This window comes from Vipera ursinii (genome assembly GCF_947247035.1).
Source record: "Vipera ursinii genome assembly, chromosome: 2".
NCBI classification, from domain to species: domain Eukaryota; kingdom Metazoa; phylum Chordata; class Lepidosauria; order Squamata; family Viperidae; genus Vipera; species Vipera ursinii.
The window spans coordinates 246,194,947-246,215,496 of NC_139513.1; the positions used below are offsets into that span (position 1 = coordinate 246,194,947).

The 20,550-nt window shown below is 39.9% G+C and overlaps 1 protein-coding gene and 1 long non-coding RNA gene across 11 annotated transcripts in view; one reads left to right on the forward strand and one right to left on the reverse strand.

Annotated features, from left to right (window-relative positions):
• EPB41L4A (erythrocyte membrane protein band 4.1 like 4A) overlaps positions 1 to 15,405 on the forward strand; it is a gene marked incomplete at its 3' end in the record, with an annotated part of 88,465 nt that extends 73,060 nt beyond the window's left edge. For 4 of the 5 annotated variants that reach the window (XM_083351481.1, XM_083351479.1, XM_083351480.1 and 1 more), the window contains 7 exons: positions 577 to 654; positions 1,633 to 1,752; positions 6,692 to 6,739; positions 6,824 to 6,892; positions 10,222 to 10,332; positions 10,795 to 10,876; positions 10,966 to 15,405. In XM_083351481.1, the coding sequence (XP_083207607.1) occupies positions 577 to 654; positions 1,633 to 1,752; positions 6,692 to 6,739; positions 6,824 to 6,892; positions 10,222 to 10,332; positions 10,795 to 10,876; positions 10,966 to 11,094 (637 nt within the window). Of the gene's footprint in view, positions 1 to 576; positions 655 to 1,632; positions 1,753 to 6,691; positions 6,740 to 6,823; positions 6,893 to 10,221; positions 10,333 to 10,794 lie in introns of all 5 variants that reach the window. The other variant, XM_083351483.1, reaches the window with a different exon arrangement.
• Positions 467 to 20,261, reverse strand: LOC310633657. 6 transcript variants are annotated; one of them, XR_014491065.1, is made up of 8 exons: positions 19,938 to 20,261; positions 17,692 to 17,744; positions 17,089 to 17,207; positions 10,257 to 10,318; positions 9,270 to 9,368; positions 8,729 to 8,810; positions 1,723 to 1,781; positions 467 to 623 (listed from the first exon to the last, which is right to left on the reverse strand). It is a non-coding gene; the product is annotated as an uncharacterized lncRNA (long non-coding RNA). The 6 variants fall into 6 exon arrangements; XR_014491066.1 differs by having other exon boundaries at positions 9,265 to 9,368; XR_014491067.1 differs by lacking the exon at positions 8,729 to 8,810 and having other exon boundaries at positions 19,938 to 20,259.
• Positions 20,262 to 20,550: the final 289 nt, after the last annotated feature.

Consider the following 20,550-nt stretch of genomic DNA (forward strand, 5'->3'; position numbering starts at 1 on the left):
GTATCCAGAAGCTTCAGCTGGTGAACAGTGCAGTGGCACAGGCAGTAATGTGTGCTCCTAGGTCTAGGAGGACACACATTACACTTCTGTGAGCTGCACTGGCTGCCAGTTTGCAATTCTAAGCGCAATTCTAGGTGCAGTTCATTTTGAAGTACTGTTTCTCCCCAGTTGCATCTACTTGTCCCATGAGATCTTGCAGCAGGGGCATGTTGCAGGCCCTGTCTGCTAAGGGGTTCCATCTGATGGAACCTAGGAGACAAGCCTTTTCTGCAGTGGCACCCTCCCATTGGAATATCATCCTGGCTGAAGCGAGCTTGTCCCTATGGCCTTCCGGAAAGGACTCAAAACATTTTTTCTCATCAAGCCTGGGAAACACGTTGGCTGCATCACATATAACCATCTTGCAAACTTGTTCTCATTTATGTCTTAATTAGTTAAGAGGCTGTATAAAGTGTTTTATTTGTTGCTTTTATTGTATGTCACCTGCGATGGGCGGCCATATAAAATGGGATGGATGGATAGAATACTCTTATGGTTTATTTTTTGCAAATGTAATTCTGTTTTTCTCCTTTTTAGATCACGATCCCGTTGCAATACCAGCAGTGGAAGTGAATCAGAAAATTCTAATAGGGAACATAGGAAAAAGAGACACAGGTGATTAAAAAAAATGCACAAATTTTGAACCAAATGCATATTATACTTAATTTACAGATTATAGTGTAAATAAAAAATGCTTCTCTGAATGATATTTTCTTGGCTTGTTAATTTTCACTTGAAAAAAATTGGGAGATTGTATTTCTTCTTCTGTAAATAAGGGAGGTTGCCAAACTCCCTTTTGTTATGTATTAGAAGCAGTCCAGAATTATGAGTAATTTAAACTGAATATCCCCCATGAGCATTACGGTTTATCTTTGGGGGGGAAAATTGCCTTTTTCCCAGTCTTCATTTAAAAAGCAGAGATGAAAACAGCTTGCAACCTGCTCAGGCAAGGCAAAAGGATTAAATCTCTCCAGGCTCCAGCTGATTTCATGCATTAAAGAACTAAACAGAAAGATCAGAAGCGATCATTTTAAAAACAACAACGAGAAATGTTGGCAGCTATTTTATATTTAATAAAACCTGAATCTTTAGGAATGTTTTACCAATGCAGGGAACTAACCTAATATGCAGATTGATTCCTTGCCTAAAGTTTGGAGACAAAATCCAGAGGAAATTTTGGACCGGGGGGGGGGGGGGAGGAGAGTAGTTCCTAATGAAGGAATTCAAACTGAGTAATCAGTATCTTACACAACCCAACCAAGTGTCTGTGAATGGATTTCATCAATGGTTTTCATCAAGGAAATGTTGGATCATTTGAAAAATCAGTCTGAAAAATATAGATTTCGTGTGGCTCTGCCAGATATTTATTTTGTAAATAAATATAATTAAATATACTGGCTAGTTCATTAGAGTAGTACATTTATTTTTTAAAAACCTCTAGCTACTAGAATCAGTCATCTTGTGACATTGTCTGTGTTCAGGATTAAAATTTCAGAATATTAAGATTATCTTCCCAATCTGGCACTTTTCTCATCAGTTGAACTACAACTTTCATAATTTCTAATTGTTATCATTATATTAATTTTTGTAAAGGTTACGACAAGAGAATGACATGGTTGATTCAGCTCCTCAGTGGGAAGCAGTGCTGAGGCGACAAAAAGAAAAAAACCAATCTGAACCCACCTATCGGCGTTCCAGGCACAGATCACGATCGTATGTTGAATGCTAAACTCTTTGGACATCTAAAATGAGAAAAGTTACGCTTATTTAATACAATTTTAACTTGTTAGTTAAATACAATAGGAGAGACTCCCTCTTGTGGTCAGTTTGAACCTTTTGAAAACCAGATGTTATTCTACAATATTGCAATAAACCTAAAGGAAAAGAATAACAAGAAAATTAAATGCTACAATGAAAGAATAGTTTGGTCTAATAAAAATAATAATTGTCCTGTTTGAGAGGGTTGAATACAGGAGAAAAGTATTAAGTGATGTTTTTAAGAAAAGAAAGCAAACATATAAAACCCCTCAATTTTCTATTGCTGTACAGGTCATCTGTATTGCCAAAGGATTTTTAGACTTAACAGACGTACAAATCCTATAGTTAAAAAATTCAGAATAATATCTAGTTGCATGTTATTGGTTTATATTGCATTTGATTAGGTATAATGACTGGATACACAAACTTGTTTTGGAAGCTAGGAAAAATTAAATATGTTGTTAAAAATAGAATAAAAAACAGGATTTTCTGTTTAACCCCATGAAATGAATTTCACCTATTCAAATGTTCTGAAGAACAAGCTTGTATAATTTCTGAGCCCATTAACTAAATACAGTAAAACCTTGATTTCATAGGCCTCCATTTAGCAGACTTGGGATATAAATTTCCGTCTGGACAATCCTCCTGAAATAACAAAGTCCGTTGCACCTGAAGTAGTCTGCACCAATTACATTTGTTTTAGTTCATGAAGTTTGTTTTATTTGTTTTGTTATTTGCATGATGATATCTCTGTGAAGAAGGCATAATTTGCATAAATGTATGATACCCTTATGCAAATTACATTATTTGCATCATTATGAAAATGAAATGAATTGCTGCAAAATGATAAGTTTGCAATTTAATGGACATTTTGGTATAACAGATACTTCTCCAATGATTTGTCAAATCAACATTCTGTATTAGCCATTCTGTATTTCTGCCTGCTAAAATGTTGTCCCTCTCCTCCACCTCTGCAAAGCTTGAATTCCTGATGTAGCAATTGTATTATACAGAATAACATACAGCTGCTTTTCAGCTAGCAAAAAGAAAACTACGGTATGGCTATACCTACAGCGGCATAACATTTTCACCTAAAATGGAAAGTTGTTATTAGTTCAGATGTTTTATCAGTCACTTTGGCTTATCAAAAGACTCTGGTCACTAGGAACTGTAAAAAAGATTTTTTATTTTTTTTAAGAAAATCTTTAAAAATATATCATTTCTTATATTATCAAGACATGGGTCACAGATGCCTTCTCTATAGTCATTAAAGGATATATTTCCTGGAATTATTGTTTTGTTTTACAATGAAACCCAGTTCTTCCAAAGCAAAAACATACGTTTTTGTGTATCTCTCCTTAAATAGCCAATTTGTTCCTTTTAGTCATGCAAGGATGGGTGGAATGTATCCAGCCCTCGCAAAATGACTTTTAACTGTTTCTATAGCACTCATAAGTACATTTTCTACATGGTTTGCAATAATAGTAATAAAGATGCTATTGAATTTTGCTATTGTCACTAATACGAGGAGGACGACATACGTAACATTTTTTTTTTGTGTTGTACTGGATCTATATGTGACCTAATTAAGCTACTTATTCAGAGACGCATAAATAAGGCTACACAGTTTATTATAAAACAGAGTATCTTTTATCCATTATTTGCTTGTGACTTCCCCCCATGGTTCTTCCGCAAAGAGGTGTAAAAAGTCCTGTGTTTGGAGGGTGGCGGGGGCGGGGAGGCTGTTCATAGCCCAAGGATGCAATTTATGACTACACTGAGGTCTGAGGGTTTTGTTTTGGACGGGTAATGGTGGCTGTAGGCAATTCACTAAAGCTGTCTTTCAGTATGGATTGTTTGTACTTGGTTCCTAGTTATATTACAGAATCAGAAGAGATGCTGATCCCTTCAGATGAGGGCAGAGTTCACAGCTGCTGCTTTGCATGAATGAGTCTCAGTGAAAAAAGAAAGAAGTTTAGCATTAAATGTTGAGAAATGCTATTAAACCCTCCTTTCCCTCCTCCACACCCCTGCACTAACCAATGTTCCTTAGGCAGATAGGAGTACAGAGGAGATAAAAGGGAATGTACAAAGATTGGGGCGAGGAGACCAAGGTTGGAAAAAAAAATTGAAAACAAATGAAGAATATCTCTTTGCCCGGGAAGAAAATTTGGACTGCAGTTCTCTTACCAGGGATCCACTACCTTTATTAGGTCAATTGAATGTACAGATCATACAGATAGTCCTCAACTTACAACCACAATTGAGCCCAAAATTTCTGTTGATAAGTACAACATTTGTTAAGTGAGTTTTGCCCCATTTTACGACCTTTCTTCCCATAGTTGTTAAGTGAATCACCGCTGTTGATAAATTACCGGTAGTTATCCAGTTGTTAACTGAATCTGTCTTCCTCATTGACTTTTCTTGCCCAAAGGTTGCAAGAAGTGGTCATGTGACTTTGGGACGCTGCCGCCGTCCTAAGTATGAAGCAGTTGCCAAGCATCTGAATTTTGATCACATAATCATGGGAATGCTATAAAGGTTGTAACTGTGAAAAATGGTCATGTGTCACTTTTTTCAGTGCCGTTGTAACTTTGAACAGTCACTAAATGAACTGCTGTAAGTCGAGGACTACCTGTATTTTCAAGTTTTCAGGAACTGTTTCATCCAGCAAGGTGAACGTCAGAAAAATAAGTGAAGAAGAAAGAAAAATGTTGAGATTATTAATTTATTTAGCAAATTTCTACCCTGCCCATCTCACCTAAGTAAGAGACTTAAGATCATTCATATACACACCTTAACAAAAGTTTTATCTCTTTTTCCTCTTGATTTTGAAATATTTTGCCTAATATAAATACTTCTATGAAATTATAAGACTTGCAGTTCTTTAATGCACCTTTCATTACAGTTAGTCCTTCACTTAACAATCAGTCATTTAATGGCTGTTCATGTGATTACCATTTGCAATCTTCTGTGCTGGCTTTTCCAGAAAGCCAATGGGAAAGCCAGCAGGGAAGGTGCAAGTTCCAGGGATGGAGTATTTTAGGTCCATGCCTGCAGCACTCCAAGGGATTTCTCCTCCCACACAACATTTCTCAGTGCGATGCAAGAGCAAACCTCAAATCCTGAAGACTTGTTAGCTTTCAAGGGCTAGAAAGCTAGTGAATGCCATAATTCAAACAATGGTGTTTGCTACCTTTCTAGCCTTCCTAGACTAAGACGACTAGCTAATATAATCACTCTCACAATAGTTTGGAAGGTCCCTTCTCCAAACTCTGCAGTTTGTAGAAGGAACCTTCCTACAATTGTGACAATGGAGCCCACTTGCAAGATGGTGCAAGGTGACCTTGGAAGGAAGGCTGTACCTTGAATTGGGTGGCTGCAGAAAAAGGCAAAAGTTAGTGGACCTGGGCATAGTTGGGCAGGGAGAAGGCCCTCTCCTGGGGCCTCTACTTAACAGCCAACACAATCAGTTAACAACCACAACTGGGAGAGCTGGGATTGTAGTAGTTAGGCAAAGCAGTCACATGGACGTCTCACTTACTGATTACTCACTTAGTGAATGACCAAGATTCTGGTCCCATTTGTGATTGTAATTCAAGGACTACTGGTATTCATAATTAGCTTGGTTGCTTTGAAATCAAGTAATTTTTCTGTGAAAGGGATATTAAGCTATTTATATGGCATTTTTTTTCAGAAACAAGTTTACTTAACTAGAAAATAGTGTCAACCCTGATTGTACCATTAGTTGTTTCCACTTTTAACTTTCTCAGAGCTTTGAGAGGTAGGAGACACCTTAAATAATTATTTTTAATTAAAAGTTTAGTCTCAACACATCTTGTGAATTTTGGAGGAAGACAAATAGTAATTCACCTCAGAACTTTTCTACTCATTACCGTATTTTCCGGCGTATAAGACGACTGGGCGTATAAGACGACCCCTGACTTTTGAGAAGATTTTCAAGATTTTTCGTCTTATATGCCGGAAAATACTTACATGCCAGTTGCCAAGTGTCCGACACAAGCCCGATTCAGCCCCGTCTGATGCAAATGGTGCAAAGCCACATGCTCTTCCAGGCCAGACTCTGCAAACAGCATGCCAGAAGCCGCAACCACCGCGGGAACTCTGAGTCCCCGCCTTTCGGCAGCCTGCACGGCCAAGCGCGATCCGGCTTTGAGATAGCATTTGCAGACGGAGCAGCCGGGCTTGAGGCGGCCATGCCGAGGCTGGCTGGCGAGGGCCGCTGCATGGTCTGCGGGCAAGAGGGGCGCCAAGTACCGCTGTTCCACACTCTGTGACCGGGCAAGCGATTCTTCCAGTCGGCGCGGGTCAGGCGGTGCCTCGGCAGGAGCAAAGGTGCTCCCTTCCTACTGTCGAGCAGCGCGCCTCTGGGGACCGCCTGCCCCTCCTCTTTTCGGGGACCTGACAGCCAGCATTGGAAGCGCTAGCATGGCCAGTCCTACAGAGAGCAACGGCGGCGGCTGCAGTAGCCGCCCCAGGAGCTGACGAGAGTTTGCCCTCCATCACCCATTCGCCATCGGTCGCTTAACCACGGGTCGCCATTGCCTACCTCCATTCACCCAGCGATCCCGCCGTCCAGCAGAAAAGAGAAAAGATCAGAGAGGTGAATAGTATTTTCCGGCGTATAAGACAACTGGGCGTATAAGACGATCCCCAACTTTTGAGAAGATTTTCATGGGTTAAAAAGTCGTCTTATACGCCGGAAAATATGGTAAGTGCCATTTCCACATATAAAATTTAAAAATTATTCCTGTGCTTAAGTATTTATTATGTAAATCATTATTCGTGGCTGTCATAATTTAAAATTTTTGTATTTGTTTATTATGTATATTGATAATATCTATCTATCTATCATCTATTTGAATGCATATAGGAGAAGTCCAGATGTTCAAGCAAAAGAAGTATTGTGGAAACACATTCAGTAAGTATTTCTGCAAGCATGGATATCTGCTATTAAATAATATTTTTTATGCATGTGATTAACGTTTAAACTTTTCTTTTCCAGAAAAGAACTCGTGGATCCGTCTGGCCTATCTGAGGAACAACTAAGAGAGATTCCATATACTAAAATAGAGTGAGTTTATTTATTGGACAGGAGTTGTGATGTAATATGTACAAATCTATAAGAGGACATAGTTTGAGGCTGATCATACAAGATTAAATAAGAAGGCAAATATCAAACTAAATTTTAAAAGGCACAGATCTACTGTTTCTGACCTCCCAGAATTATTAAGCTCCTAAGATATATATTACATCCAATAAAAGTATATAATATAAACTTAGTTTATATTTGTTTGAGTTTCACTTGTGTGGGAAAAGTTCTGAAATATGGTATTGCAGAAATCCCTTTTTACCTGTAACTTAACTGAGGTTGGCTGTGATACGGGAATTGTAGTCCAATATTTGGAATGGCATGAAGTTGAGAAAGCTTCTCAAAGATATTCCTGTCAGTATCAGGCACAGAAGTGGGTTTTGTTTGGAGAAAATCATCTTTTATTTAGGAACTTGGTCATTGCTATGTATTTTGAGACTTGAAGTCGATGCATCCGGAGGGCATTTGTTAACGACAAGTACCTTCGGCAGTAAATTACATGATAAATTAAATGTGGGGGGAAACTCCAAATCTTTACTTAGGCACTTAAGTTATTCACATCAACTTTAGTCCCCTCTGTTTTCTGTATGCCCGGAGCAGATAATGGATTTAGGTACAATTGCATCAAATTTACAATTGCATCAAATTTAGCTTTAAGTGGTATCTCTACATTCCTGTGATTTTGTTACATATCCTGTTAAATAATAGAGAATTTTTATTCATGGAGACTTGGGGGAAGACTTTCAAGCTACCTTCCATTTTAAATTTTTAAAAATGTACTCTTCGTCTGATCATCCAAACTGACTCTTTGACTTCCTTGACCTTCTTTCCTCAGCATAGTATCACTAATTGCCAAAGCACAGTTGGTCCTTTCAGATCAAGCTCCAGTTTCATTCCAGTAATTGGCCAACTGGGATTTCCATGTGGTGATGTGAACAAGTGCTTCTGACAGGAGCTGAATCGTGTTTTGCATCACAATGTGATTCTGACTCACCACAAAGCAGAAATAAAGAATAGTACAGGCATGAAAGCTAGACATGAAACATTTCCTTCAGCATATTTATCTTTCAGTGTGCATGCATGCACATGTCGTTTTGTAAGGCTTTAATCTCAAGATAATACTATTGGAAATATGTGAACAACAAGCGACTTTTAAGGCTGAGATAAATTATAAAGGTTTCTCAGTGGGTTCTGAATAATAAAAAAAAAATCATGACCAAAATGTCAGGGTAAAGTCTGTCTGTCAGAAACATATTTTTTGTGAGAAATTAAGCCTTCAGAACTTACAGAGTTTACTCAGTTTTCTTAGGTACAAGTTTTGGATCAAAGGTCTTATGAAAAGAAATATTTAAACCTTTATCCTAATAATTTATGTTATAACATTAGAAACAGAGCTGCATGTATAAAATTCTAACTTTAAAATTGATAATAATATTGCACTTTAGCCAATGCTAAAAGGATGGTGACGGAATAATTTATGAGTGAGTGAGTGAATGAATATTTATATAGCCTCATTGATTCTAGGTGACTTGCAGAGATACCGTACATCACCATTTTTCTCATATATTTTTTTAAAAAAATAATTGTTAGAGTGTTTTTACCCAGTATCTCAACTTCCCATCATGTACAGGCTTGCTTCCTATAGTAAACTGGGTCAAGGAAGTCCACGTTGTACAAACTGGAAAAAGAGTTAATAGACCCAGTTAGCTAAATCCAAGAGCTAGCTCTAAATCGATCTAGCTCTAAGCAGACCCAGCCTTGCACATTTAACTAACTCCTCTGTTCACTCTGCCAATTATGAAATTGGTTACTCCTAACCTTGCCAAGGAAGCCCTGCAAAAATGGGAGTCTCGTCTAGGCATTCCCTGTCAATGGAAGTTTGGTCTTCGTGTTCCTGTGACTGTGGAAGGAATGAGAGTAATAATAATGAGAATAAATTAGTGGGGATTGAAAAGGTTAACTGCCCAAACCCAACTAAAGTGCAGCTTTAATTATACTGCTAGAATTTTTTTTCCGCCCTACTAACTAACTTGGAACGAAAAAAGGGGGCAGGAAGTGCCTGTTCTGAAAGTTCTGGAATAACTGAAAATATTTGCCACAACACTGCTTGATTTTGTGCTGTCTGTACATAATGGCAAGAATGAATGATTTAAAACTCCCAAGAGGGTATGGGAAGAAAACAAGTTGTTGGACTAGGTATAGGGAGACTCAGATTCAATTCCATCCTTAGCAATGGACGATCACCATCTCTCTCTCTCTCTCTCTCTCTCTCTCTCCCTTTCATATGTATTAGGGAAATAAATTGGAGGTTCTCAAGCTAAGAAGAAAGATGGGATATAAATCTAAAGACATACCTTACTTTTTTAGTGTCCAAAGCTTTTTTCATATATTCTTTTTCAGTAATCTGTACAGTTGATTTGAACATTGAGCTTCATATGACATTCTATGTGGCAAGAGGCTGAAAGAATAAGTGTAAATTGTATTGAGTGGCTCATACTTCCAAACTCTAACTATTACAAGTTGCCCTATAGTTAAATGTCATGGAGAAAAATATGTGGTCCCTTAAGAATTCACACAGACTTGGTGGCACAAAATCAATTAATAGTTAAGTGGGGATTCAAAGATGAAAGAACTGCCTTTATTCAAAGTCCTGCTCCCTTCATCGTGAAAGAGAGGAAAAAAATTGTTTTCTGATTTTATTACTTTCTTCCTATTGTATAGGAAAATTATGTAGTTCTGTACAGGATGGAATGCATTTTTTCTAAATTCAAACCGCATGATATCATGACACAAGCTTCATTGCAACTAGAATGCAAAGTCTACCCTTGATGAAATGTGCATTATTCTTTTCATGTGCCAGTTTGCAAACACTACATCCTTTCTCATAGTATTTGAAGAGGAGCTACAAGGTCAAAAAGAGTTTTATGACTGGAGTCTTAATTCAACTTAGACTCCTAGCTGAGTTGAATCTAGGTGTAATATGCATCAGTATTGCAACAAATGCCAAGAAGCATTTCTTTGTTTTTCACAGGAAGGAATATTCTGTACGATGGCATTTACCTTCATTTTTATAAGTATTTCTTTGGATATTTAAAAAAACTACAGGGTGTAATGAGGAATGCCTTAATTTTGGAAGCTTTTATTTTGGTGCTGAAACTTGGCTACACACACACACACACACACACACACACACACACACCCCATTTATAAATGAATTTGGACATAGATGTAATACTTTTCTATTATAGTCATCTTCGTAATTCTTATGAACAAATAATGATTTGATCCTGGAAATTTTATTTCTTCGTTAGGACTCAAGGTGATCCTGTTCGCATTAGACACTCACATTCTCCTCGAAGCTATCGCCATTATCGACGATCCCAGTGCTCTGATGGGGAGAGATCTGTTCTGTCAGAAGTGAAGTAAGCATGTTAATCACCGAGGAAGGTGGATGGTTGTTTGATAAACATTACAATGCCAGTTACAAGACATGCAGAGTACAACAGAATGCTCTGGGAATATTTGCTGGAATATTTAGTTTTCTGGGAAATTATTCAGGGGCCACTCTGATCTAGAAACCAGGAGTGACCTGTTACTGAATTTTTCATTCTGTGATGACTGAAAGGGAATCTATACCCTTATTGGTGGGTGATGGACCTCATTTTCAGAAACAACATACTCTGCTAGACATTCAAATTAAAAGATAGGCCTCCTCGTCAAGAATTTTTAATAGAACCAAGTAAAAAACATGCGGTTATCTCTGAAATATAGCAAGAGAGATAAAAATCAGCAACTGAATGATTTACACAAATTCAAGCAGGTTTGTAGCTCCTTCCTTTTACTTTATAAGCACTGTGCATTTTGAAATTTGTTTTCTTTTCCAGTGCCAAAGCAGATCTTGTGCCTCCACTCCTGGTTACCCGTTCCTCAGATGCTCATTGTCCCACCACTGCAGTATCTCATCAGGTTAGTAATGGCTTTTAATCATGTTTGAATATTTAAAGTGCAAAGATGTTTAACATGGTTTTAATTTGTTCAATATTCCTTTACTTCAGCGGCGAAATGGATCTAAGGACAGCCTTTTAGAAGAAAAAATACAAACATCTATCAACAATGTGGATGGAAAACACAGTGCTAAGAGTATAAAAATTGTTCCGGCATCAAGGCTCAAGATAGAGACCTGATTTTTATCACACACAAGACTGTGGAAGAATCTAAATACACACTTTTAGTTTGTGGATTTTTTTTAAATTAAGAGACTATAAAATAATTTTAAGAACATTCTGGATTGCTGTGGAGAAGATGCTGTTTGAGTTTCAGTAAAAGAAGGCTGCTGCCACCATAAAACTAAAATGCAAATTATCCAGATTGTATTAGACGCACAGCATAAATATATCTTTTTAAAATGGAAGCATCAGTAAAGATTTTCAAGGAACAGTACATTTTCAAAGGTGCAATAGTAGATGTTTTTTATTATAACGGCTATAATTCATATGCCTATACTTGCCTAGCAAATATACTACTACGTTATTATTCATAACAGTGTTGAAACTTTTGCTACCTAATAGAACATCCTTAATACAAGGAATTAATCCAAGAGCATTATTTCAATGCATTATTTTAATTCTCAGTAAAATAATGTTTTAAAATACACTTCAGTATATTCCCAAAGTTATCAATATCCTTACTTGGTTCTCTAAGCACTGAATAATAGTAACCAATAGAGAGAACATGGTTTTGTTTGAAATCTATGGCAAGCATATATTGCAGTTTTATAAATCTTCAAGGTATGTTGCAGCCTTCTAAACAAGTTATCATATTTGAGTGAAGTGTAAAGCCAGACTTTATTGTTATTTCTAAATTTTTTCAGCAACAGACCTGATAGTGAAGTTACTGAAGAAAAAGGACTGATTTTTTCCTGTTTACTCCTTGGGAGAGTCATGGAGGGTGATAGACATATTATGTCTGCAATTAATTTGATTCCCTACTGAGAATCAGTAGCTTTCTGAATTTTGGCAGTACAATTTTGTAGCACTTGGGAATAACAAAAAGATTTGGAGAACTGTGGATACTTCATTCCCCGAGTATATTTGCAATGATTCTGCTATTTAATTCACAAGACCACCTCCAGCAAAAATAAATAGTATGGTTATTACCAGAAGGGACTGAAAGAAATAGATTATACATGGTGTGCAAAATCTTCCTGAAGTCCTTGTTGGGTAAGATAATAAAAATGCAGAGAACATTTTCTTAATGTCCTTGAACCAATAGATTAGTTGACTTGTCTTCCTTTTCATACGAAGAAAAGTGAGTTTTTTAAAAAAGAAACCAAGAGAAATGTGATTAAAAATTCTGCTACCTTATGCACCTATTTTACGTTTCTGGTTTGATGATGAGCATTTATAAATGCAACCCAACTGGAAGACATGTTGCATGTAGGAGAGAACCTAGCTTTTGCATAGATCTTACTATAAATTAATTCTAGAAAATACAAGTTTCATCTGAAAGGGATATTATAAAATGCTGTTTTTAGAGCAGCAAATTCAAGATGGCTGTCATGAAAAGTGCTCCCAAAATAGTTGCAAACTCAACTTTTGATGTGTCTCCAATTAAGATTTGCAAAATGCATCAATTTTGACAGTGCTGATTTGAACAGTAGGCAAAATATATGAACTTGATTTGCCGTTGCTTATTAAATATGATTTAGTACATTTTTGTAGATGTTTTTGTGTTTGATCATTTATGGAAGACCCACATTTAACATGTTTTTTTAATGTTGAATGGGTGCTTGTGCTGTGTGCATAAATACAACATGACACACAAAATGAGAAAAATAAACCTCGTAGTTTTCAGCCTTTGCTACTGACCTGATCAGTAATTTTCAGTGAGTTGATCTAAACCCGACCAGAAGTAACTAAAGCTGAATTAAAACTTGACACTATATTATTACAGGTAATTACAGAAGTTGATATGCAGTTACAACACTAAAGATCCCTGAAGGGACTTTGCATAAATTCCATGGCATAGAGGAAATCAAGATAGATGTAGATTATTCTTGACAGCTTTACTGGAAATGTGTGTTGATTGAAATATTTGTGTTGATTTTGATTTACCAATTTCCCTTTCAACTTACGCAGACTACCCAAATCTGTATCTTATCAGTTTATTATTTCTCTACATACAACAGATGTGCAGTTCTGCAAATACATAGCCCTAGGTGACTGTGAAGATCAACACTGCAGGTCATCTGCATGCCCAGTGCAATTAGGAGTATATGAGATAGCAGCTTGCAGTCACCCAGATGCTCCTCAATTAATGTTTTCTATTTTCTGACTATAAATTTTAAAGCCAAGACAAGTGATTCATGCAAATACAACAATTAAAAATAAAATTAATATTTGCAGCAGCAAAGGAAACGTTTGTGATTTAACTAGAATCCAGAAATCATGATTTGAATTTGCTTTCACAACTGAGCCATTTTAAGAACTAAGATCTCCAGTTCTATTTCTTGCAGAGTGATGATTCTCCGGTAGATACAGAGTGCTTGACTTGCCACAATTGGAACCAGAATTTGTTGTAAACTACAGAGGTCATAAACTGAGTCAGACATGATTTTATAATTTTTACAGCAATCATTAAGTGAACCACATGGTCATTAAGTGAATCCAGCTTCCTAGAAACTGGCAAGATTACAAATTGTGATCACGTGACTGTGGGATGCTGCAACCAGTCAAATGCAAGCTGGTTGCCAAACACCCAATTTGTAATAACTCTGAACTGTTATAAAATAGCTATAAATATTAAATTATTATAGTTACTGACCAAAATCCAACACGTTAACTGATAAGACAGAATAGTTTACTTCAGAATGATTAATGCAATCAAAAGTATGTGGTTGTATAAACAGGACCATATTTATAGAAACGTTTTACATTAAATTACAGAAGCTAAGTCAATAGCCAAAATTGCTCAATGCTGAAACTTTGTATCTTTTTCAATCAGTTTTCAAAATATTTATTTAGATAATACAGCCATTATCTTTCCTTTATTAGCCAAGTACTATCCAAACACCTGACATTTGTGGAATGAAACTGGTATTCTCAACTTCAGTGCTAACATCTTCCAGTAGTGCAATAAAAATTCTGTCAACGTCCTTACCGGTCCCTGGTCTCTTCCAACCCGAACACAGAACAACAGGTGACTGGCAAACAGGAACGTTGCAACAGATGCTTTACTGGGTTACAAAGTCAGCGCTGGGAGTGGTTTGCTCCCAGTGAGCTAAATAACCCCCCCCCTGCGGCTCCACCCTTCCCCTCACAGACCAGCATCTGGTAATCATCTGTAAAATGCCCAGTCTCCTCCCACCTGCCTTCCAGATATCGTTAGCCCTCCTGCTCAGCATTAGTCCTGTGGCTCAGTAAGTCTGCACGTTGTCAGCTGACCGGCGGCCAAAAGTCCAGGATCTCCTGCACTTCAGCACAAGGTTCATATTGTCAAGCCCCTCGGGCTCGACATTACTACGGGACACAGGGGAACACCTGGAGAGGGATTCAGCCACAACCGCGCCCAACAGCTGCAAGGCGGCCGGAGGCAACCCTGGGCGTCCACGCTGAAGTCGCACCTGCCCGCACAGCTGTTCGGCGGCCAGAAGCGGGTCCCGGCGGTCACGTAGAAACCGCGCCAGCCCGATCAGCTGTGCGGCGGCCGGAAACGAGTCACGGAGGAGCCGCGCCAGCCTGATCAGCTGTGCGGCGACCTGAAGCGGGTCCCAACAGTCACGTAGGAGCCGCGCCAGCGCGATCAGCTGTGCGGCGGCCTGAAGCGGGTCCCGGCAGTCACGTAGGAGCCGCGCCAGCGCGATCAGCTGTGCGGCGGCCAAAAGCGAGCCCCGGCAGTCGTGCAGGAGCCGCGCCAACCCAGTCAGTGGAGCAGCGGCGAGAAGCGGACCCCGGCCATCGCGCAAGAGCCGTGCCTGGCCGGTCAGCTGCGCGGCAGGCCGAGACCATAGTAAAGCGGTCGGAAACAAGACCTACGGGGCCTCAACCGCTACAACCGGACGTTTCAGCCGTTTGCATACCGGCAGAGGTGCAGGGCGCTCTACAGCTGCGCTTGGACGATGGGGCTTGCCAGGGGGCTGCGGGTGTGGCACGGAATACTGAGTTGGTGGAAGGGAGCACATTAGGGACTTTAGAGTATGGGAGAGGGGGATGCTGGACTTACACCTTCCTTCGCGCTGTATGGACCTCGGCGTCAGGGGAAGAAGCAGGGCGTGGGGCGACAGGATAGGGGGGTGGGGTTTTTACGCAGTTCAGGCGGATGCTGGTCTGCGTGGGGCTGTTGATCAATTATTGGCAACGTTTAAAAGACGCGTTGGGGGCGAGTGACTCCCAACGCTGACTTTGCAATTGCTTGGATATCCTGCTAGTAAAGGTACTGTCGCAGTCAACCGTACTACGTCGTCATTCTTGCTTGCGTTTCCCAGCGTAGACGGGGATTTGACACATATGGCCCGTCCAGACCCCAAACGGTTCCGTCGCTCCCTCCAACAGGTGTTGCCATGTGGACAGCGACCACCGCACTGCAAACGCCTCCTTCTCCCAAATGGCCCAGGCCCTCGGTCTCCATCAGTGTTCGTGACCTATAGGCTCATGGCTGTAACGTCCCAACTATTCTTTTGCAGTAAGACTGCTCCCACTGCAACGTCACTGGCATTGGCTTGTATGACGAATGGCATGTCGGGCTTTGGGTGGAGCGTTATCTACAGAGCTACGTCTCGTATCAGCAGACAGATTGGGTCGACCTCCTGCCTGTACTCAGTATCCCAGTACAATTCATATTTTTGCAGCAAGATCTAGAAAAAAAATAAATTGTACAACCCAAGCACAGAATATTTTTTTTCATGATACAAAATAAAAATAAAAAATGTTTAATTCTGTTGCAGAGAGCAATAAACTCATTAATGTTGTCCACCATAGCTGGTGCCCCCCTCAAGTATTAATAGATGTCAAATTGTGAAAAAGGAAATTTGTTTTCAGAGCATTCTATTTTTACTTCTTGTGTTTCAAAAATACAGGAATTTGAATAGCTCTCCTTTCACAGAAATGAATACCTTCTTCAAGTTTACTACCACTTGGGAAATCTGTCAGATCTTTGAAGAGATTTCTGCAAAGTATCTTATGGCTGATGTCCAAGATTGTCTCAGTTATGCCTCAGACATGGTATGATGTTCAAACTGCAGCAAGTGTTTCCTTTATATTTGGAAAATAGCAACAGGCAAAAATGCCTCTTTCAACCGGAAGCCATTTTCAAGGTTTTTTTTTCCTCCCCTTGGGAAATAAATTTGCAGAGATGCTATGAATCTTCTTTTATTTTCTGGATCAGTCATTCTACAAACTACAAGGAACAGAAAAAAGAATACACACTTAACTCAGTAATGTCCAATTTGAGATATCTGAAGTATGGGGAGGAAGAAAAAGTGTGAATGTTTAGAAAAGAAATATAACCTTTTAATAGTAAGAGGCATGCTAAATTTTATTTGCAGTGGAAGGCCAAAATGAGAATAGAGGCAAGGAAATGGGTAGACAGACAGAAACAGTTAAAACCAAGAAACTGTCAGAGAATTTGCAAAGCTAAACCTAGCTGATTGGAAAGCCAGTTAAGCTTCCAAAAGCCCTATACAAAATTTCCTCTTCGAGAAAAAGCAGAGAGGAACAAAAAAGCAAACATTTGGAGCAAACAGGAACAACCACTTCACAATTTTCAGCACTTCCTTAAACATGTCTTTCCCTATTGAGCAATTTCAGGAGACAAATAAGTTCAATTTAAGACGAGTGACAGGCATACCTATGCATACTCTAAGTAACATTTTCTTCATATCTGGATCATTACAGAGTCCTGACAGCTCATGATGTTGTGCCATTCCTGGAAATGGTTTAAGAGGAAGGTAAGGTAGCAACAGGAGTAGAAAGCCTCCCAAAACCAAACCATTCCTATTCCAAATGGTAATCCATCCAAAAATTGAAAAATGTAGCAAAATTATGCCGCCATATGGCAGTCAAATCTGTGGTGTGTTTGCAGATTGTCAAGGAACTTACAACTGGTATGTGCTATAGGTAGAAAGCTAGCAATATAGGAGAAGCACTACACTGAAGTAAAAAAAAAGTTTTGGGGCAGAATACCTGAAAGAAAGGCAGCAAAACTGTATCCTGATGTACTTTTTAATATCACCAACTCAAATAGCACCGAAAGGTATAAATTTAGAAGATGGAAAGGTCAAGGAATCCACCGGGCAGCTTAACTGTATAATGTTAACAAAGAACAACACGTTATAAGAGTATAAAAGAACAAGCTGTAAATGTAAAAATAATTTCCAAAGATTTAGGTATTTTTTGAAAAAAAACAACCCCAGTAATATTAATTACATGCCAATATATATATTAAATAAAAACCATAGGAACAAACTAGACATTTCATATATATTCTAATGAGACAAAAAATAAGGATCATATCTATAGATGAACTAATGTTAAAATTTAAATCTCTAACTATTCCTGCAGATGCTGAAGCATATTCTTCAAAGGAGTGTGTTCTAGCTGAAATGCAGAGAAAAATGAGTAATATATTCATGAACACATTACAACTAGAGTTGATGTATGCCTTTTCTGACACCACATTCACCAAAGCCAGTGTGAATGGGCAACACAAAGGCAAAATTTTACATCCTGAAATTCTAAATTTTTAATCTATTATCTGATAAGAAATAGTTTTTGTAGGATCCATACCTGCATCCTAAGCATTGTTTTCATTCAAAATGGCAGCCTTTTCTTGCTCACATCTGAAAAGCACATCAAAAATTTAAATCTTTACAAGGTCATTACTGTAGTTGTTTGTATTGCTGCAAACATTCTATAGTTACAACCCGAGTTTAAAGGAGAGAGGAGAAAGGAATACCTTGACAAATATAATTGCCACCTTAGTGGTGGAGCCCTCAAAGACTGCCCAAGCAAGTAGCCATATGCATAAGTAATTTCTTCAGGGAAATAATTTACTATTACAGCTTTCCTCTGTGAACAAATGGTCTACATGAAGCACTTCCATCATTTTTATTCACTCAACAATTCTGAGGTAAACTATATTAATAGTGGACTGCTCCAAAGCTATACAATAATGTGCACAAGCAGGTTCTTGAATCCAGGTTTTCCAAATCCTTATCCCTATATCACAAGCTTTTTCAGTAAAAGTGGACAGTTGTTTTCCCTATTATTTTCTGACTCTGAAGATCTAAAATGAATAGTAATGCTGTAAAAGGTAAAGGTTCCCCCACACATGTGTGCTAGTCGTTTCCAACTCTAGGGGCCGGTGCTCATCTCCGTTTCAAAGCCGAAGAGCCAGCGCTTGTCCGAGGACGTCTCCGTGGTCATGTGGCCGGCATGACTAGATGCCAAAGGCGCACGGAACGCTGTTACCTTCCCACCGTAGTGGTCCCTATTTTTCTACTTGCATTTTTACGTGCTTTCGAACTGCTAGGTTGGCAGAAGCTGGGACGAGTAACAGGCGCTCACTGTTAGGCGGCACTCGGGATTCGACCCGCCAAACTGCCGACCTTCTGATTGACAAGCTCAGCGTCCTAACCCACTGAGCCACCGCGTCCCTTATAGTAATGCTGTACAGTGATCCAAATTCAAAGTGGAAAAATGTGATTAAGAACATGCAAGGGTAGGCATGTGAAACACTGGGGACCTTTTTCAACCATTTATCCTCAGCAATCCTAGCATGGAACAGCTTATACTTTATAAACTGCACTAGGAAGTCTTTTCAAAATCAAATTATTTTTATATGTAAATATGGCATTATTTTTTTTAAAGCAACTTACACAATGGTATATTTAAAGTTATCCTTGGTTTGGGGATTGTTTTGTTCCATAACGCAGCCAACTCCAAAGGAATAATCCTTTGTGTTGCCAAGAAAAGAGACTGCAATAGGGGAAACCTGCTTTGTGCCTTCTCTGACACCACATTCATTAGCAACCAAAACGAACGGGCAACACTAAAGGCAAGAACGGAAACTAAACTGCACAAATGCGGGTGCTTTGCACGCTCGCACGTCACGCAGTAAATAAGACATTGCTCCGTGCGTGGAGTTTTTTTTTTATCAAGAGCGTCACTATACTGACGCTGCCAAGAAAAGTGAGGCTGTAACTCCAAAGCGTCTAAAATCAGGCGGGATGCAAAGGTCTTCCCCTTCGAGTTCGGACTCACCACGTGCTTCTTACTGGTCACGTGCCTGGCAACTGGCGGCCTTTCCGGACCAACGTCACGAGGGGTACCGGAAGTCGTCGTCGTCGCCGCGCTCCCAAGTTCCGGCCGGGGACCCGCCAAGGCTTCGCCATGCGCCTAGCCCGGTGCGCTTCGTTGCCTAAAGCAGCGTTTCCCAACCTTAGGAACTTGAAGATGCGTGGACTTCAACTCCCAGAATTCCCCAGCCAGCTATGCTGGCTGGGGAATTCTGGGAGTTGAAGTCCACGCATCTTCAAGTTCCTAAGGTTGGGAAACGCTGGCCTAAAGGAGAGGTGGCTCAATGGAGGCACGTTTTCTTAGCCACCTCAGGCTCTGCTCGGGCGAATTTTTATTTTTTTTGGCTAGGTTTGCGCAGACTTGTAAGTTCTCACGGCGGTTCAAGCGGGGCTGCATGCAGGAATGGGGCCGCCTTTTTCCTTGCAAGCCTAACTCCGCTCCAGCAAAGGACCAGGGGCCTAACGCCCGTGCGGCGGAACTTTACTCCCGAGGCTCAAGTTGCTTGCGAGCGAGATTTTTTGCAACACTGCAAGCCGGGTTTCCCCCCAATAATAATCCCGAAGCGCCGCGCTTGTTCACACCCGAGTTGCAGTGCAACGTTACCAGAGCGGTTTCTATCTTCCTCCGGCCCTAAAAACACCGTCTTGCCTCCATCCTCTCCCAGGCTGCGGGCTCCACCGATGGGTGGCCAATGCAGGCTGCCCACAGATCTCTCCTCACCCGCTCTGCTTTACCTCCATAACCGCCAACTCCGCTCCCCTCGCGCGCCAGAAAGAGAAGGACGTCCGCCCTGGTCTTCGGTTCCTTTTATGCTTTTTGCTCCAGGACAAACCATTGCCCGGAACGACGGGGGTGGAAAGGCAGGCAGGCAGGAAGGCCCTCGGTCGGTCCCTCTTAAGTCAGAACGGGCGGAACCTCCTTCCCTTTCCTCTGGAAGGAGTGAGGATTGCGTCAGCCACGGATGGCTTTCTCCGCCTCCTATCAACGGTTGACAAATCACAGAGCAGAATATAGAGAGAAATGCTTTTCTTGTGTGTAATAAACTGCCTATACCAGGGGTAGGCAACTGTGGCTCTTTTATGACTCGTGGACTTCAACTCCCAGAATTCCTGAGCCAGCCATGCTGGCTCAGGAATTCTGGGAGTTGAAGTACACGAGTCATAAAAGAGCCACAGTTGCCTACCCCTGGCCTATACTGTCTGTATATGTTTTTTTTTTTAAAAAAAAATGGAGCTCAGAGGGATTCTGGGAATTGAAGTCCACACATCTTCAAGTTTGAAAAATGCTGACTTGAGCCATATATGTTTTCAAAGTAATAAACATATCGAGCGCAATTTCCATACTTTT